Source organism: Aulonocara stuartgranti (genome assembly GCF_965226115.1).
Source record: "Aulonocara stuartgranti genome assembly, chromosome: 10".
NCBI lineage: Eukaryota > Metazoa > Chordata > Actinopteri > Cichliformes > Cichlidae > Aulonocara > Aulonocara stuartgranti.
Window position 1 is genome coordinate 22730462 of NC_138946.1, and position 15551 is coordinate 22746012.

Consider the following 15551-nt stretch of genomic DNA (forward strand, 5'->3'; position numbering starts at 1 on the left):
TTCAGGAGAATACGCAGAAATGCATGCATACTGTACAGGCATTCTGAATATAAAAACAGTACAGTAGTTTCTGTTGCAGGTTTTTTTTCCGTTGCGCCTCCTTCATGTTACACAGACCCTTACAGAGCTTGAAGATGATGGATTGGATTGGATTTGTCAGACTCAAAGCTATATTTTGTCTTTAGTTTCAACTCGTCCATGTATACTAAGCATAAAGGAAGTCAGAGCCATGCACATGTATGTATGTACTTAATTTGGAAGAAAGATGCAAAAACACAAGTGCAGCAGATAAAACTTAAGTTGGAAAACTGTTAACTCTTGAGATAAACCGCAAAAAAAAAGATTCTAAAGTCTGATTTAGACTTCTCTGTGAAATCTACGTCCTAACCTCCGACATCACCACAAACCCCTTTCTAACCCTTGCCATTCAAAGGCCATTCAAGCCTTTTCGGGCTGCGTCGAACCAACGTGTATTTACATTTCTCTGGAAGTGCATCTCAGGTTATGTGAAAGGTTGCAGCATAGCGTTTTGTAGGAGCTTCTGGTTTTGTTGTAAGTTACTGTGTAGATTTCCTGCTGAAGCATAATCCAGGGATAACCCAGCACTTACACAGCTTAAGATTTGCATTTTGAAATGTTTTATTACCTTAGCATTAGATTTTAAAACACTGATCAACAAAAAAAAGCAATATATAAATACCAGCCTGTTTAACATCTAACCAAAACGGCTGTAAAATTTAAAAAAAAGAAACAGAGCGAGGCACTTACAGATCCTCAGAAATGCTCTGAAAGAACCATTTAAAAGGTTAAATAATTTTGTATCATGTATAAATGATTGTTTAAAGAGTCCTTTCACCCGAGAAGAAGCGCTTTGAAAGAAGCTGCATGGCCTAGAGGATTGTGACATTGTTAGATCCTGTATGAGTTTGGTCACTCTCAATGAGATGCATTCACAGGCAAAAACAGGGTGATGCCCAGATGCAGATGAGGTCCAGAGGGGAACTATTTTTATCTCCTTCTGCAGCTACATGTACGGGAAAGGGATTTTTATTTCTGACAGAAAAAAAACTGTATATAGTGTGGATAATTTAATGGTTTAATCAGGAGTGTACATTTTTTAGTTTTGATGAAATTTTTAAAATAACTAAATTGGATTTGCTCTTTTTCCCCTTTTTTTTATGTAAATGTTGGCACATAGAGATAAACTAAGGTTAAGTCTGCTATTCTAAGTCTATAAGAGAGCCCAGTTACTCATGAGCAAGGCACTGCAAAAGCCACCTGCTTTACCCAATCACTTAATGGTGTTTCACCAGGCAACTACTCTGTAGCGGTGTATACTCCAGCTGTATGCTCTGCAATGTTAAACAGGGCATTAGTAAAGTTAAAGTTCCTACCAAGCCTGTGATAAAGGTGTGCTTTCACTTTATTTTTTAAACCAACAAAATGCCGGCAGCCTCACAGTCACACAGACCAGAGCTGCTGCTCTGACAAATTCCAAAGAGAAGGAAGGAAAGGGGAATTAATAGAAGTGTAAATGTGTGAGAGAATAGGAAAAAATAAAAGCAAGAAATAGTCTATAAATAGGATGTAGCTCATGCGAGTCCAGCAGTGTGTATGTGTGCGCACCATGTGTGCGAGTTAGTAGCAGCCTCATTTTCTCACATGCAAATGAAGGCGTCGGCGCAAAGATAACGAGGCCCATATTTCCACCTCCTCAGTGGGGCCATTATTTATTGATGTTCTGCATCTTTCCCCCTCCCTCCCACTCTCACGCTTTCTTCATCCTCTCCCTGTTGCTAGGGTCTTCTCACTGGCATCCTGTTACGATTTTGGTGTACTTTCAGCAATTATTAAAGCACAGCGTGTTTACAATCATCAAGGACCAAATGTTGATACCCTAGGTGTTGTGTGAATGCAAAAATCGCAACGGCAAACTGGCTGTTGAAGTCGCTTAAATCAATAAAGAAAAGTAGGATCAGTTTGAAGTGGCTAAATATAGCTTTTCACATGCAAGTAGCTTTGTATCCAATCACAAATACTTTACAAAAACATACAACACAATGCACCGCGTTATAGCTTCCCGATTTCCTAAGCCTCAGTTGGAGGTTTGCTGGTTTCAGAAATCATTTAATCCAGTTCTGCACCTCAAAATCATGAAAATAACTAACAATTTGTCACCTCCTTTAACTAACTAATAAAATATTTGGAACTTCATTCATGAACAGTTTATTCAGCACTATTCCCAACAGGGAATCCGACCTACATGTTTAGAGGTGCAAATTTCCACAATATCCTATATTAAAGGCACCTAAGCAAGAATTTTCTTATGATACTAACCTGCTCAGATTTTCCAGTGTACATGACAAGAAGACAAAAAACAAAACAAAACACTGACAGGTCTGAGTAAAACACCTTTGCTCCCATGGGACTTCCAGTATGGACCCCATATCTAATGAGTTTGGAAAAGGCTAATGAGCTATCGAACTCTGATTCCTGTTTTCCTCCTGGTGGATCACTACAATCTGACCCCTGGATTCTTCATCTTACTCGACCCTGCTGATGGTCAAAGGCAGTAGATGCTTGTTTCTAAGGGCTTTCCCAGTTAAATGAAGGTTACTGCGCATTATGACGAGTGTAAGGTAGCACACGGAGAAGGTCAAAGGTTTTAGATTCCTTCAAACAATCACAACATTACAGTGCCTCTCTCTACACAGAGGCTTTCAAACAAAATTGGGACTGTCGTTTCTCTGCACATTTCACGTGTCACAACACTGATGTTTAATATCTACCTGAGGCTTTTAATGTAAATTGATTCATTGTAACAAACTGTTGTAAAAATGCAGGAAAATTTGTGACTGAATGTATAATTTTTTTTAAATACTGTACAATACTTTTTAAAATCACAAGCATTAAACTATTAAACATTTTAATAATTTAATAATTGACCACAAAGTGTTGACAGTTTGTTATTCCGAAAGAATATCAGGAAGTCGGGGGATTGATTAAATAAATAAGGACAAAAACTACACCTGAGACTTGAGCTCTGGTACTTTTACATCTCAAAAAAGTGAGTAAACCTAAGATGTAAAAATACATAAAAAAATAAAGAAATAAAAAAGAATCATCATCAATCAAAGTTATTTTTTGAATAGTGAATTAAAGCTCAACTGAAAAAACCTAGTAAATCCAATCTGGATGCTACCTGAAACTAATCTGACTTTAAAAATAATTAGAATATATAAAACTATAAATAATAAACCTGACAGTGGGTTTATTTTGTAGCATAAACGATACAGATGCCATTTTTAACACTTTGTTAAAGATTGCATCTGCACTATTGAGCAGAATAAAGTGTAAAGTACAGAAAACCCAGAATGTAAAATGTCCCCATATGAAAACGTGGGGTCTCAGGAGGCACAGGGGTGAGGACATGCAGTTATATGTCAATGTAAGAAATTGTTAGTGTAGAATACAGTAGGGACATTGTAAAATAACAGTTTACTGCTAGTTAATATTCCTGTCAGTATCTATTAAGTATATGTATAGTACAGTATGCCACATTTTGCAGTGTATCTTTTACAGTTAAAACATAATTCTTCACAATACTTTCAAAGTATTTAATTACAGTGGAAAGAAATTAACCTTGATGACATTTTGATTGGAGATGGTAACAGAAGGGTTTGAGCTCCAGACCCACAAAAATGCATCTGCACCTGAGTGTCAAAGCTTTATTAGTCTTTTCTAATTGAAATTGATTTTATATCCTTTAACCTCCTAGGACCGGGCGCCCACATATGTGGGCATCACATTTAGGGTTGTCTAGACCAAAATACTAAATTTTGCTCTACAAGGGCCTGATATCCACTTACAAGGACATTGTACTGGCTCTCTTTTACCGAAATTTAAAACGAATATCCTCATATGTGGCTCTCATTTTTCTTAGAAACAAAAATCAGGTAAAAAAAAAAAAAGAAAAATCTGGTGATTCCTTGTTTTTACATTCATCAGGTCCTAATATGCCCAAATATCAAAGAGAATTTAAAAATGCATGCCATGGAAGAGTTTGGGTTTTAGGAGGTTAAACACCAAAATGATTTTGAGCTGCTAAAAAAACAGCATTCTGAGTCTCACTTTAGAAAAACTGCATTCTGTATTTCTGCATTATACCTGTGCTCTTAACGGCAAGTTGCAGAGAAGATTTTGAAAGAAGGTGAGAAGACGGAGGAGGGGAGGAGGAGCAGATCAAAGACTTGTGACTGTCACAGAAAGAAGACAAAAGAAAAAAAAAAGCACAACATATTCCGGAGATATTCTCTGCAGTGCTGGAATATGCTTGGTGCTCACAAATCCAGGCACACGAGGCCTGGATTTGTGTGTGTGTGGCACGTGCACACACAAAGAAACACCTACCGGGCTTAAAATAGGACAAAAACTATTAGCCTGCTGGCACAAAAAATAATAAACTACGTGTTAAAATTAGCACAGTGGATCCTGTGAATGGCAGTAAACCAGTTTTGCACTAGAGGAATGCTTTAAAGTGGAAGAGGGCCATCGATGAGTCATTGACTTGATTTTAATAACGAGAAAGAGAGGATAAGAAAAAGGGTAGAAGTAAAGGGCATGATGCTGGGTAAAGTAAGAAGGAGATAACAGCCCATGTCTGTATTCTCCACTCCTTTATGCAAAAAAGGGGGTGTTACATCTGTATTCAAAGCGGGAGCCCTCTCAACCCTCCCTCTGTTCTCTCCCTTTTCTATGCTGTGTACATTAAAAGCCCAAGTAGAAGCAGGTGTCAACCATTTAAATATATACACTGTCCTGGCTTTTATTCTGCTGCACACTTACTTAACATCTATGAATGGCACCCTCTTAACTCCTTTTAATTCATATTCAAAGCAGGTTTTATTGGCACAACTGAGGTGTAAAAACGAATTGTGCGACTGGAGCCACTGCATCTCCTTAATGCGAGAGACTTTGTTAACAACACACAGAGCATGAGTCAATGTGCGAGATAGGACTAAAGCCACATGAACAATATCTGTGTGTCAGCATTCGATTCTCTCTTTCTCTCTCACTCGCTTCTTTGTCACTCGCTCATTTTCTGGAAAGGAGTCGAGATTGCAGGGCATTGAGGGAGCCGCGGTTCTGTCATGTTTTCATTAAAAAGCCACGCTTCACTGTCTAATCCTAACTGCTCTCCTCTTTCCTAACCAATTGTGACTGCTTACCTCATCTTTCAATCATGTTTTCCCTGCCCTGCCCCTTGCCGCTGCGTGATGTTGTACACCAACTCACCGTGAGGGTAACGAATGACATAAAGTTGGGGGGACAGAAGTGAGGAAGAGGCAAACATGGAGGCTAAGAAGAGGCAGGGAAACAGAGGGATGAGGTAGAAAAGAAAGCAGAGTCCAGTTTTCCACCATGATGGGACCACGTCTCTTCTGCTCCACTGACTGCTCTGTCCCAATTTGCCCTGTGTGACTTTAAACAGTAAACACTGGGGGAGGGGATGAAGTGTGTGTGTGTGTGTGGGTTTGTGGGGGGGTATCGAGAGACTGAATGGACCGTCGGGGACAGACATGAAACCAATTGTATGCAAAAGACATTGTTTGCATAGATATACCTCGACAGAACGCTGCAGAGGTGCCATGTTACCCCCCATAAAGCCGTCCCTAACCAGACAGGGCGACAATGCAGCGTAAAGCTAAATGGACCATCTCAGATAGAGAAAATTAAGCATCAGTGGAAGCATCAGAGGAAACGAGGGATGCAGGGGAAAGAGAGTGGGCGGATAGGAGAGAAATGGGGAGAGATGTAGAAATAGGACTCCATTATTCATGACGTGTGTTTCATGTGCTTGGTGACATCTGGGACAGCAGTGATAATGAGAGTCCCGGGAGACAGAAACCACACACACACACACACACACACACACACATGTATCCCAATGCATGGCATCGTAGAGACACGTGCCACTATTGTCCAAACACCTTCTCTTTACTGGATGTCCCATTAATTCCTATTGAACAGCTAATTTTCTGTGCACTAAAGCTTAAACACTGAAGTAACTTTGGTCTTCAAAAAATGCACCTCAGTATAAAAGTAAACATCCGGCAATGAAAAGCTTTCCACTCCTCCACCTTGTTTTCATTTAGTTGCAGATAAGAGACGATGTTGGATTTATGGTGTGTGTCTGCCATCATATGTGTGTGTGTGTGTGAGACAGAGAGAGAGATGAGATGAGATGTAGTGTACTCCAGCTTAGCCCCATGGCCTGGGGCAGTGAGCTGCATTAGCAGCACTGAGTGAGCTGCCTGGTCCCTCCCTATTAGAGTGCTGGTGGCAGAGGAGTGTCACTGCCCAGTATGAGGGAGAGAGAGGGAGAGAGAAAGGAGGTGGGGGGGGGGCATGACTGATATAACCAAAGTATCAAATATCCTGAGTTTCATCATCGTTACTGCAATTAAAGAATGGAGATAACCATCTGAGAGGTGGAAGTCACAGATTAAAGAACCACTGACTTGGTTATTCTGTCAGCATAAAAGATTCAGTTTTTAAAGTTTAGTTCTGAAACAGTGTAAGCAACCTTCTTTGTGACCTTCTTTGTGACTGTAATATGTAAAAATTATCTGTAGGTGAAACTGAACCGAAAAGAAAATGTCTAGCGTACAGTATAGCTACAGTTACATTACAGCACGAGCAAATGCTGAATGTGAATTCTATGATGCACTTTCTCCTTGAGTCTGCATCGAATGCTCAAGAGTCCAAAGGCTGTCAGTCTGAATTTGTAACCCTATGACAGAGTCCAGCTTCACAGTAACGCTACACAAGACAAATGTGTACACACAATAGAAGTACACTCACTCTTCTGCTGTCAGTCTTCATAGTTAGCATTTCAAATTAGCTCAAAATAGCTAGAACAGCCTGTTACTGCATATATCTGCCAAGGTGTGAAGATATGAAATTTCTCCCCCCACACCGTGCATGGATTAGTCCGTGCGTCCAGAAAGATATACAGATCTGGACAACGCTGTGATGCTATATATAGAAATAATAAGGAATTTTCTCAAAATTTCCTGGATCCAGATGCAGACACAGGCACTAAATCACCTACTTGGACTCATAAACCTGATTATGCTTCTTGTTCTTTGTTTTACACCACTTGTCTTCCTCTTCTTGCGACATACCTCCTAAATTCATAAGTGCATACTGCACTATATAGATAGATAGATAAGATAGATGCATATCTCTCTCTCTCTCTCTCTGTCTCTGTCTCTCTCTGTCTCTCTCTCTCTCTCTCTCTCTCTCTCTCTCTCTCTCTCTCTCTCTATATATATATATATATATATATATATGTGTGTGTGTGTGTGTGTGTGTGTGTGTGTATTCAATGTATGAATTTCCCCTGCAGCATAAAACATTGCATCTCATTGTCACTTTTTGCTGGATACCAAGCCTTTTACCAACACAATGCTCTGGAAAATGAGGGCTGCTATTTGTTTCTTCCCCATAGTATGTATATGCTCAGTTATTGACTGATGTCTTAACAGAGTTTCACTTTATAGTGATCAAACCACTCACCTACTGCAAAAATAATGAATTATTGAACATTTCCTATGTGCATACTAATCTATAAGCAACAAGCCACCTCTTCCTCAGACAGGCGTTTCTGTCACATAAAAACCTCAGAGGAGCTTTTCACTATGACCCACGCTATAATCAGTCGGGGTCTGTGATGTTGATCTGGCCTTTGTGCGTGTTTGGATAGCTAATAGTGAAGCGGATCAATAGGTCTGATTGAGAGGTCATGTAGGAACATGGCACTTTGATGACCACCGGGGATCCCATCCAGTCCCTCATCATGCCTCCTCATGAGACTGTGAATGATAAACCACATTCACAGAAACATGAGGAAAAGAACCTCTCACTCACACAGAGAGACTCACAAAAGTAGAAAATTGATACCAGAATTTTGAGCGTATGTAAACATATATTTTTACTACAATCCCACACATCAAATATGATAACATTTCAGGAGAAAACAGTGGGGCAACACTGTAAAGCTATAAGTTTTTGCGTTGTAGAAAGCCAGGATTAGAGAACAAATCACTGCCTTTAATAATGAAAGCAACACAGAAATGAAGAAAGAAAGGGACACGAAACTTCTAGTCTCTGCTGTGAGTGGTTGTGAAAATAAGCATTTCCTTAAATACGATTTCTTAGTAGATCCTGCTGTAATCTCCTCGCTCTAATCCTGCTTTCGCCTGCCTAAACAAAAGCGTGGAAGGAAGTAGGAAAAAAGGGGTAAAACCTCTTTGCTTCCAATCCTATTTCTTAACCCAATCCACGCCACATAAACCCTGCAACTCTTTTACTCTAAGCCTTGACACAAGCCTTCCTGCTTTCACTTTCCTTAATGACTGTGGATGTGGACGGAAATGCAGATTAACAGCTATCTCTTACAACGCCACTGGGGACCCGTTCTTTGCCTTGATATCACAAAAAGTGTCAATAATAATGCAACGATAATAATACTGACTGATTGGAATGATTGCTCAGGATTGTGGATATGACCTGAAATCAATGAAGATAAACTACTTTTATTGATCTGCTTTCCTTCTCATATTAGCTTTTTGTCTTCAGTTATAATGCGACAACTTTAGTAACTAAGCTACTAAGATTCTGTTTAGATGCCATTATTTGCTACTGCGCATCCATTTATATTTACTGAAAATTAAAAGTTTAAAATTTTGGTATTTTGATTCTCCCACTATATCAACTACATTTGACCGATATGTCTCCATAATTCAATTACAATGTAAGTTAAAAGCTGATTTCTGCATTTTAAAAGAAGTCACACTTGTTGAAAAGTTCAAAACAGTAAGATTTGGCCTGGTTGGCGTTGTTTCATTTTCTTGGTTTGCTCTATGTGACTTTTCACAAAAAATTTATTTTCATCACAAAAAAAAAAAGAAAGCCAAAGGAGCAAAATAATCTTGGTAATTTGTCAATGAAGAAGAAACTTCCTAAACTCTCGCTTCCTCTCTCCCTCAGTTTCTATACTCTCACAGCCTGGCTTGAAGGGTTACATAGTGGCCAGGTTTCTGTCAGACTGATGTGCTCGCAGGGGCTTTCCTATCATTCCCTCTTACTCTGAGTGACACTGATACACTGATGCACTGTAAACATAAACATGCTGCATGTGTGTGTCTATAGCTGTGTGTGAGCCTGTGTGTTTTTGATGGAGACAAGGAGGCGAAAAAGCAAACGAGAGCGAGGGCCGAAGCGTCAGAGTGTGTGCATTTCTGCGTTAAGTGCACGTGAGCAGGCGAGTGTAATAGTGTGTAAATACTCAATAACAGCCGACACTTGTCAGCCCTCTGCTCTGTACACACAAAGCCTGTGGTTGGGCCATTGTTGAACTCCGCCTCTCCATGCCATCCCTCCAACCCCCCCCCCCTCCCCCCATCCCCTCCCAAATGGGCTTCTCAAGCAGAGATAATTATGTCTATTGTGCCCCTTGCAGCACGCGCTCACACTCACGCACACACACACACACATACACATTCACTGGTTTGTGCTAATTAACACACCCACCCACGTGTCTGCTCAACCTAACTGAGTAAAAGATGGCTGCCAGCAACCCATCTGTTCCTGTCCGGCTCTCAGTCGCTCTCAGCACACTGGGGCAAATATGAGAGGGGCAAAAATATCTACAGAAAGTGAAAGACCAACTGACAGAGGTGAACAAACCACAAACAAGTGAAAAGACATACATTTCAACCCTGTCATGTTGATTGTTATGTCTCGGGAAGACAGTTTTTCCAGCACCTCATTGCTGAGTTTTGGTCATACTGCTACACGTTTGCAGGTGTATGCTCATGGTGGAGGCTTCATCTGCATGATTTAGTCCCCCATTAACCCTTCCCTATTGCCTGCTGTGTACCACATGGGACAGAGGCAGGGGTAGATGAGGGAGAGGTGAGAGAGGGATGATGTGACACCCAAGGGTTTGTGGGGGTTATGTTCCAAGAGCCCCGGGGATGCCACGTATTCCCCATCCTCCTCTATCACACAACGTCCTGATGTACTCAGACGGCCCGAGCACAACAACAGGCGAGAAGTCACAAAGCAGCGCAAACCACAGCCTTAATGTATCCCAAGTTAATGTTTAATGAGTACGCCATATTCAGGCTGGTACATGCAAAATCTGAAAATGGCTTTATTGTGTTACTTTTGAAGGGCGCGTGTGTCTGTGTGTGCAGAGAGGCTTGTTCAGTTGTACTTACTAGAAGCAAGTGTGTGTGTCAAAGTGTGTTTACAAGCGTCTGCCGTGTCCCAGACAAGTGTATCCATTAATGTATTCCTGCTCTGAGTACACAAGCACAGATTTACAGACATGGTGTCCTAACACACTGCTGCTCTCCATGACGTCCCTCTGCCTTTGTCACCTCTCTCCTGCACCTGTGTGAAGCCTTATGACACTAACTTTCTAATTACACAGAGGGAAAACTGTATAACCATCTATACACATACAACAGTATTGTTATATAATGGTACTCCCTATGTGTGTGTTTATTTTATTTTTTTTCACCGTTTTGTATACTTAGTTTTTTATTTTTCCTTTTGTCCTACAGAAATTATAACAAGCATATTTCAGAGAAAAAATACAATTAATTGATCTGTTTTATAAATAATCTGCATATTAATTGACAAAGTGGACTGGAGTGTGCTTGTCAGCATCATCAGACTCCCATGTGTATTTGAATCACCTACAAACCAGTCAATTCAGCTGCAATGTTTTAGCTGTTTGCGTAGCTGTATGTGTGTGTGTGTGTGTGTGTGTGTGTGTGTGTGTGTGTGTGTGTGTGTGTGTGTGTGTGTGTGTGTGTAGCTGTGTACTATTGAGTCTATGTAACCTCCTGGTGTCCAGCACCCGAGGGGGCCAAAGATTGATTTGTAATGTAGCCTGTAAGTGACCTCGCCACCTGGTGACTCCTGTTTGAATCCAATTTTACATTAGCGCCTGATACTGATCACACTGACAGGTTATGACAGGTTACAGTACAAAATGTGCCTGACTTATGATATACTGCGGCTATTTTGTTAAAATATGAGAGGGGGTAGAACAAGATGAGAGTTTGGAGTGTGACTGAATGAGAGCAGAAAATATTGCTCTGTGTAGGACAGGAGTTTATTAATCTGGTTTTCTAATCTTATATATACACTGTAATTCTATTTTGTGCTTTTCAGCCTGAGGTTTTAAGGAAATGTTTATCAAATTGCTGTGCAAATACATAAACAAGACCAAACAGTGTAGCAGGTGGATTAGATGGGGCATGGTTGGGCATCTTCTGTGGACCACCATGTGGCTACAGCCATCTGCTGGTCCAGTCTCTATTCATCGGACCCACTCATTAGCTTTCTGCTGATTAGACCGACGGCCTCGATCGGCAAGCTGAACCCTCTCTGTGTCCCACTGTTGTCTTTATTCCCGTCCACAAACCCTCCATCTCTCTGTCTCTGCTCCAGCTCGCCTCCTTCAGATCACTACTCAGATTAGCAGACCTCAATTGTCTCACGAGGGTCACAAACACGCGTGGGCACACACACAGACACGCACGCACACAAAGCTTAACTACAAGGATAGTACGGGACGGGGAAGCGAGAGGGAAATAGGTCAGTCTGCCTGCACCCCTCCCCTCTTAACCACCCCCCCTGTCCTGGCTGGATGGGAAAGTGGGACAGGCAAGGGGACAAACACACACACACACACACATACATAATCATGCACACATATAATCACACACACACACACACACACACAAAATGCTCCAGAAGGGAAACGTGTGTTTGACAAAATAGAACCTGTTGTGGTTCAAAGGGCATGGCTGCGTTGTGTTATGTCATCAACTCAACCTTCACACCAATATGTGACTGTGCTACTGATCAGAGTCTACACATAGCAATGCCTCCGTGCAAAAGCACAGATATGAAGTGCAGATAAACTACTTAAACTCTTTTTTAATTCAATGTAGGGCTGTCATGATATCAGATTTGCACATCACAGCAACACTGTTGCCATATATATAAAAAAACCAAAACATGCTATCAGTCAGATTCGTCTATGACTTGGTTCAGTTTGTGTTGTCTGATCCACTAATGTAAAGAAAACAGGCCTGTCTATTCATGTATGTACTCATACTGTGCTTTTGTTTTGAGATAGGGACAAATGACGAGGAGGAGGTACAGGAAGGAACTGTGATCAGATTCATTGATGGTTCGGTGGTGCCACAAATGTTGCTTCGAAGGTGGGGAACATCAGTGAATCACTACGCCTAAAATACCTCAATTTACATTTAAAAAAGATAAAGTCATAAATATGCACTGAGCTATCAGCTGAAATGCATTTCTGAAAATAAGAAAAAGCAAAAGTTTTTCATTTTCTTTTGTGACAGTTAGCCAAAGCCCACCAGATGACAATACATAGGACTGAATGATTGAATGCTTTGACTTGGTGCTTGCAGACCATTTCCATCAGACAATGGCCTCTCTCATCAGTAACAGATAACAGAGTATTTGCTCTCAGAGATACATTTAAGTGGGTCTGATCAGAATAAAGATTAGTACTAATCAAATGTTTGAATATTATTTGTTGACAGTCGTATTATTGTGTTAAGTGGCAAAACCTACAGGATTTTTATCTGTCCCCTGCTTCTCATTACCCTAAATTGTAACAAGCAGAAAAGGAAAATGGTGCAATGAATGAGTCTGACTATGTGTGTCTTTGCACAGTGGCTTTATTTCCTCAAATTTCACCATCATCTCCTGCTGTGACAGGTAGTCACCTACTCACGTGCACATCGGGAGCTTTCCATCATAAAATCTATTTTAACTTTCACATCTTCATTAGATGTATCCAGACAGTCCTTTGCTGGCCAATCAGGGAAAAAGCATCACTCTGTAGTGTTTGAAATGATCTAGTGAGGAGTAGGAGATCAGTATGAATACACTGGACTGTTTATATAACCACATGTATCAGCTGTATATGGACATTTACTGTATGTGTCCATGAGTATGTTTGCATATTGTGCACCCATGTGAGAGTGCAATAACAATATTCAGATTATGAGCTGTTGTGCAGACTATGTTGATTGGCTGTGAGGATGACGAGGTCACTTTGCTGATTGGAGGGTCAAGGTTGAATGCAACCACGCTGCCAGTGTTTGCCCTGTTTGTGTGTGCTGCTGTTGTAGTGAAACGAATGCTGAGTTCAGTGAGCAGCTCATCATGTTCAGCATCTGATCCTCACACTCACTGCTCATCAACTGACCTATATACCCCTAATTACACACTGGAGCCTCATGACAGTACAGAAACACCCCATACATAGAAATCACAAATATAGACACAGAGGGCTGGCATACCCAAAGCAGATCTACTATATTTATGTTCAGGAATCATCAGAAGTCACATGTAAACCAAGCGTGACGTCAACAACTCATAATCTTAAGAGCCGAACTGAGGAAAGGGAAAGAGAGCACAAATATGAAAGCATACGAGTAGAACATTTATGTCTGGCTGGCTGATATGTGTATAATATGAGCATTCATGAGAATTTTCATGAATTTAGCTAAGTAAAAAGCAGTAAAGTATTTTTCCCTACACACTTTAAGTGTTAATAGTGAATGCCAAAATAAAAGTATGGCAAGAAATACAAAAAGTGGGTGATTTGGTCACAGCCCTGAAAAATGTGGCCCATTAAAGCAGTCACATTGGTAACTGAGGACAAAAAAATAACTCTAAATACACAAAAATGCTTCAGTATTATAAAAAAATACTGTACCCTGAAATGTCTGAAAATGACAAATTACTGCAACCTTGGTGCATGTACATGTGTGACACAGAGTCTGTGTGCTTTGCATACATATAATATAAAACGCCATCTGCCAGGACCTGAGGCCGTTCTTGCCCTACTACCCTCCTTGCTACTCTTCCTTTGGTTTGCTCTTCTTTTCCATCTCTCCTCCCTCTGCCCTTTATTGTTATTGCAAGGGGTTTTACATGCAGAAAATAATTAGGCCCACATCTCAAACAAAATCATGAGAAAAATGTACCTACAAAAAAAGCTGGAAAAACACATAAAGACAGATCTCAACATTTATCTTTTCTCGCACACACACACACGCTCACATACACTAATGAGGTTAATGAAGATGAATGCAGGGGCACAGTCCTATTGACATCCTGTATCTCTAATTGTGGCCCTGTTCTTCAAGGACATAGTGGCAAGACAAGCAGGGAGTGGACCAAAATAGATCTGATGAGGAGAAAGTGTGGAACGTGGAAAGAGATGTCTGTCTTTCATTTTCTTTGGTGTCAAACACAATTAAAGGCACTAGTTGACATTAGCTTGAGATAATTAAATGTGATGTGGAAAGCAGGGCTAGCAGAGTTGGAAAGATGGAACCGTCCAAAGAAAGAAGGTGGCAGACGAAAGAGGGTGAGGGTGGAGATATGTTCAGGAAGGAAGGAGAAGGAGGAGGAGGAGGACCGGATCAGTGATCCAGAACAGTGAACAGACAGAAGACACGAGTTAAGAATTCGGTCAAACACAGAGCACAGTGGCACATCAACCGCTCTCACACACAAACAGAGACACAGACATAAAGACACACACACACACACATAAAGACAACCCTGAATCCAACAGTCAACAATCAATGTGCCTTCACCATCTCGCTCCAAATTCACTCACTTAATGTCCTACCTGGGACAATGGAAACAGTGTCTCTCTCCCAGGATACAACACTGACGTACTCCTGCACAGCAGCGGGGATGAGGCACTTGAACACAGCTACGTTGCCCCGCATTGAGCGTTGGTCCGCCACCCGCACGGTGTAGGGCTCCCTGAAAACTACACAAACACAAACACAATATTACATACAACACACTGCATGTAGAAAGGATTCAATCTTTTAAATGGGGTTTTCTACCAAGGAATAAAGACTTCCCTATTTTTTTATGAACATTAAAAGAGATGAATTTGAAAGATGATGATTATCTACATAAAATATCCCAGAAGTGTTCCATTTAGAAGATGCGTCGAGAGAGTGTGAGCGCCATCAACATGGTCCTATTACCCCTCTTGCCAAGGCAAAAACAACAATCAGCTCCGTGTTTACATCATCAAAAACAACACATTAACACTCCAGAGCAAAACGCCCTTTCATCAATTACCACAGCACTCCGCATGTATTCACTGGAAATTACTGAACTACTCCTGTCTATTGTTTGAACTCTTCTAATCCTGCCTCTGCTTTTGGCACAAATGGCACAAGCCACCATTAGGCAGGATAATCATGGAAATCATTTTCTAGCTCGGGGATGACATCATAATAAAACACTGATGTTTTTGCTCAGAACTTCCCAAGTATACAACAGACTGAGCTGCACTGAAGGGTTAATGGTGCTTTGGCTTATTCAGGTTCATGCAATATTTTACACTCTGTTGAATGAGCAGGAGCTCATTAGCGAAATCACATGAAAGC

At 40.8% G+C, this 15551-nt stretch overlaps 1 protein-coding gene across 2 annotated transcripts in view; it reads right to left on the reverse strand.

Moving 5' to 3' along the window:
• Positions 1–15551, reverse strand: part of LOC309715536 (cell adhesion molecule DSCAML1-like) — a gene marked incomplete at its 5' end in the record, with an annotated part of 54146 nt that overhangs the window by 25510 nt on the left and 13085 nt on the right. Inside the window, one exon of one of the 2 annotated variants that reach the window (XM_082548737.1) lies at positions 14771–14917. In XM_082548737.1, the coding sequence (XP_082404863.1) occupies positions 14771–14917 (147 nt within the window). Of the gene's footprint in view, positions 1–14758; positions 14918–15551 lie in introns of both variants that reach the window. The other variant, XM_082548736.1, reaches the window with a different exon arrangement.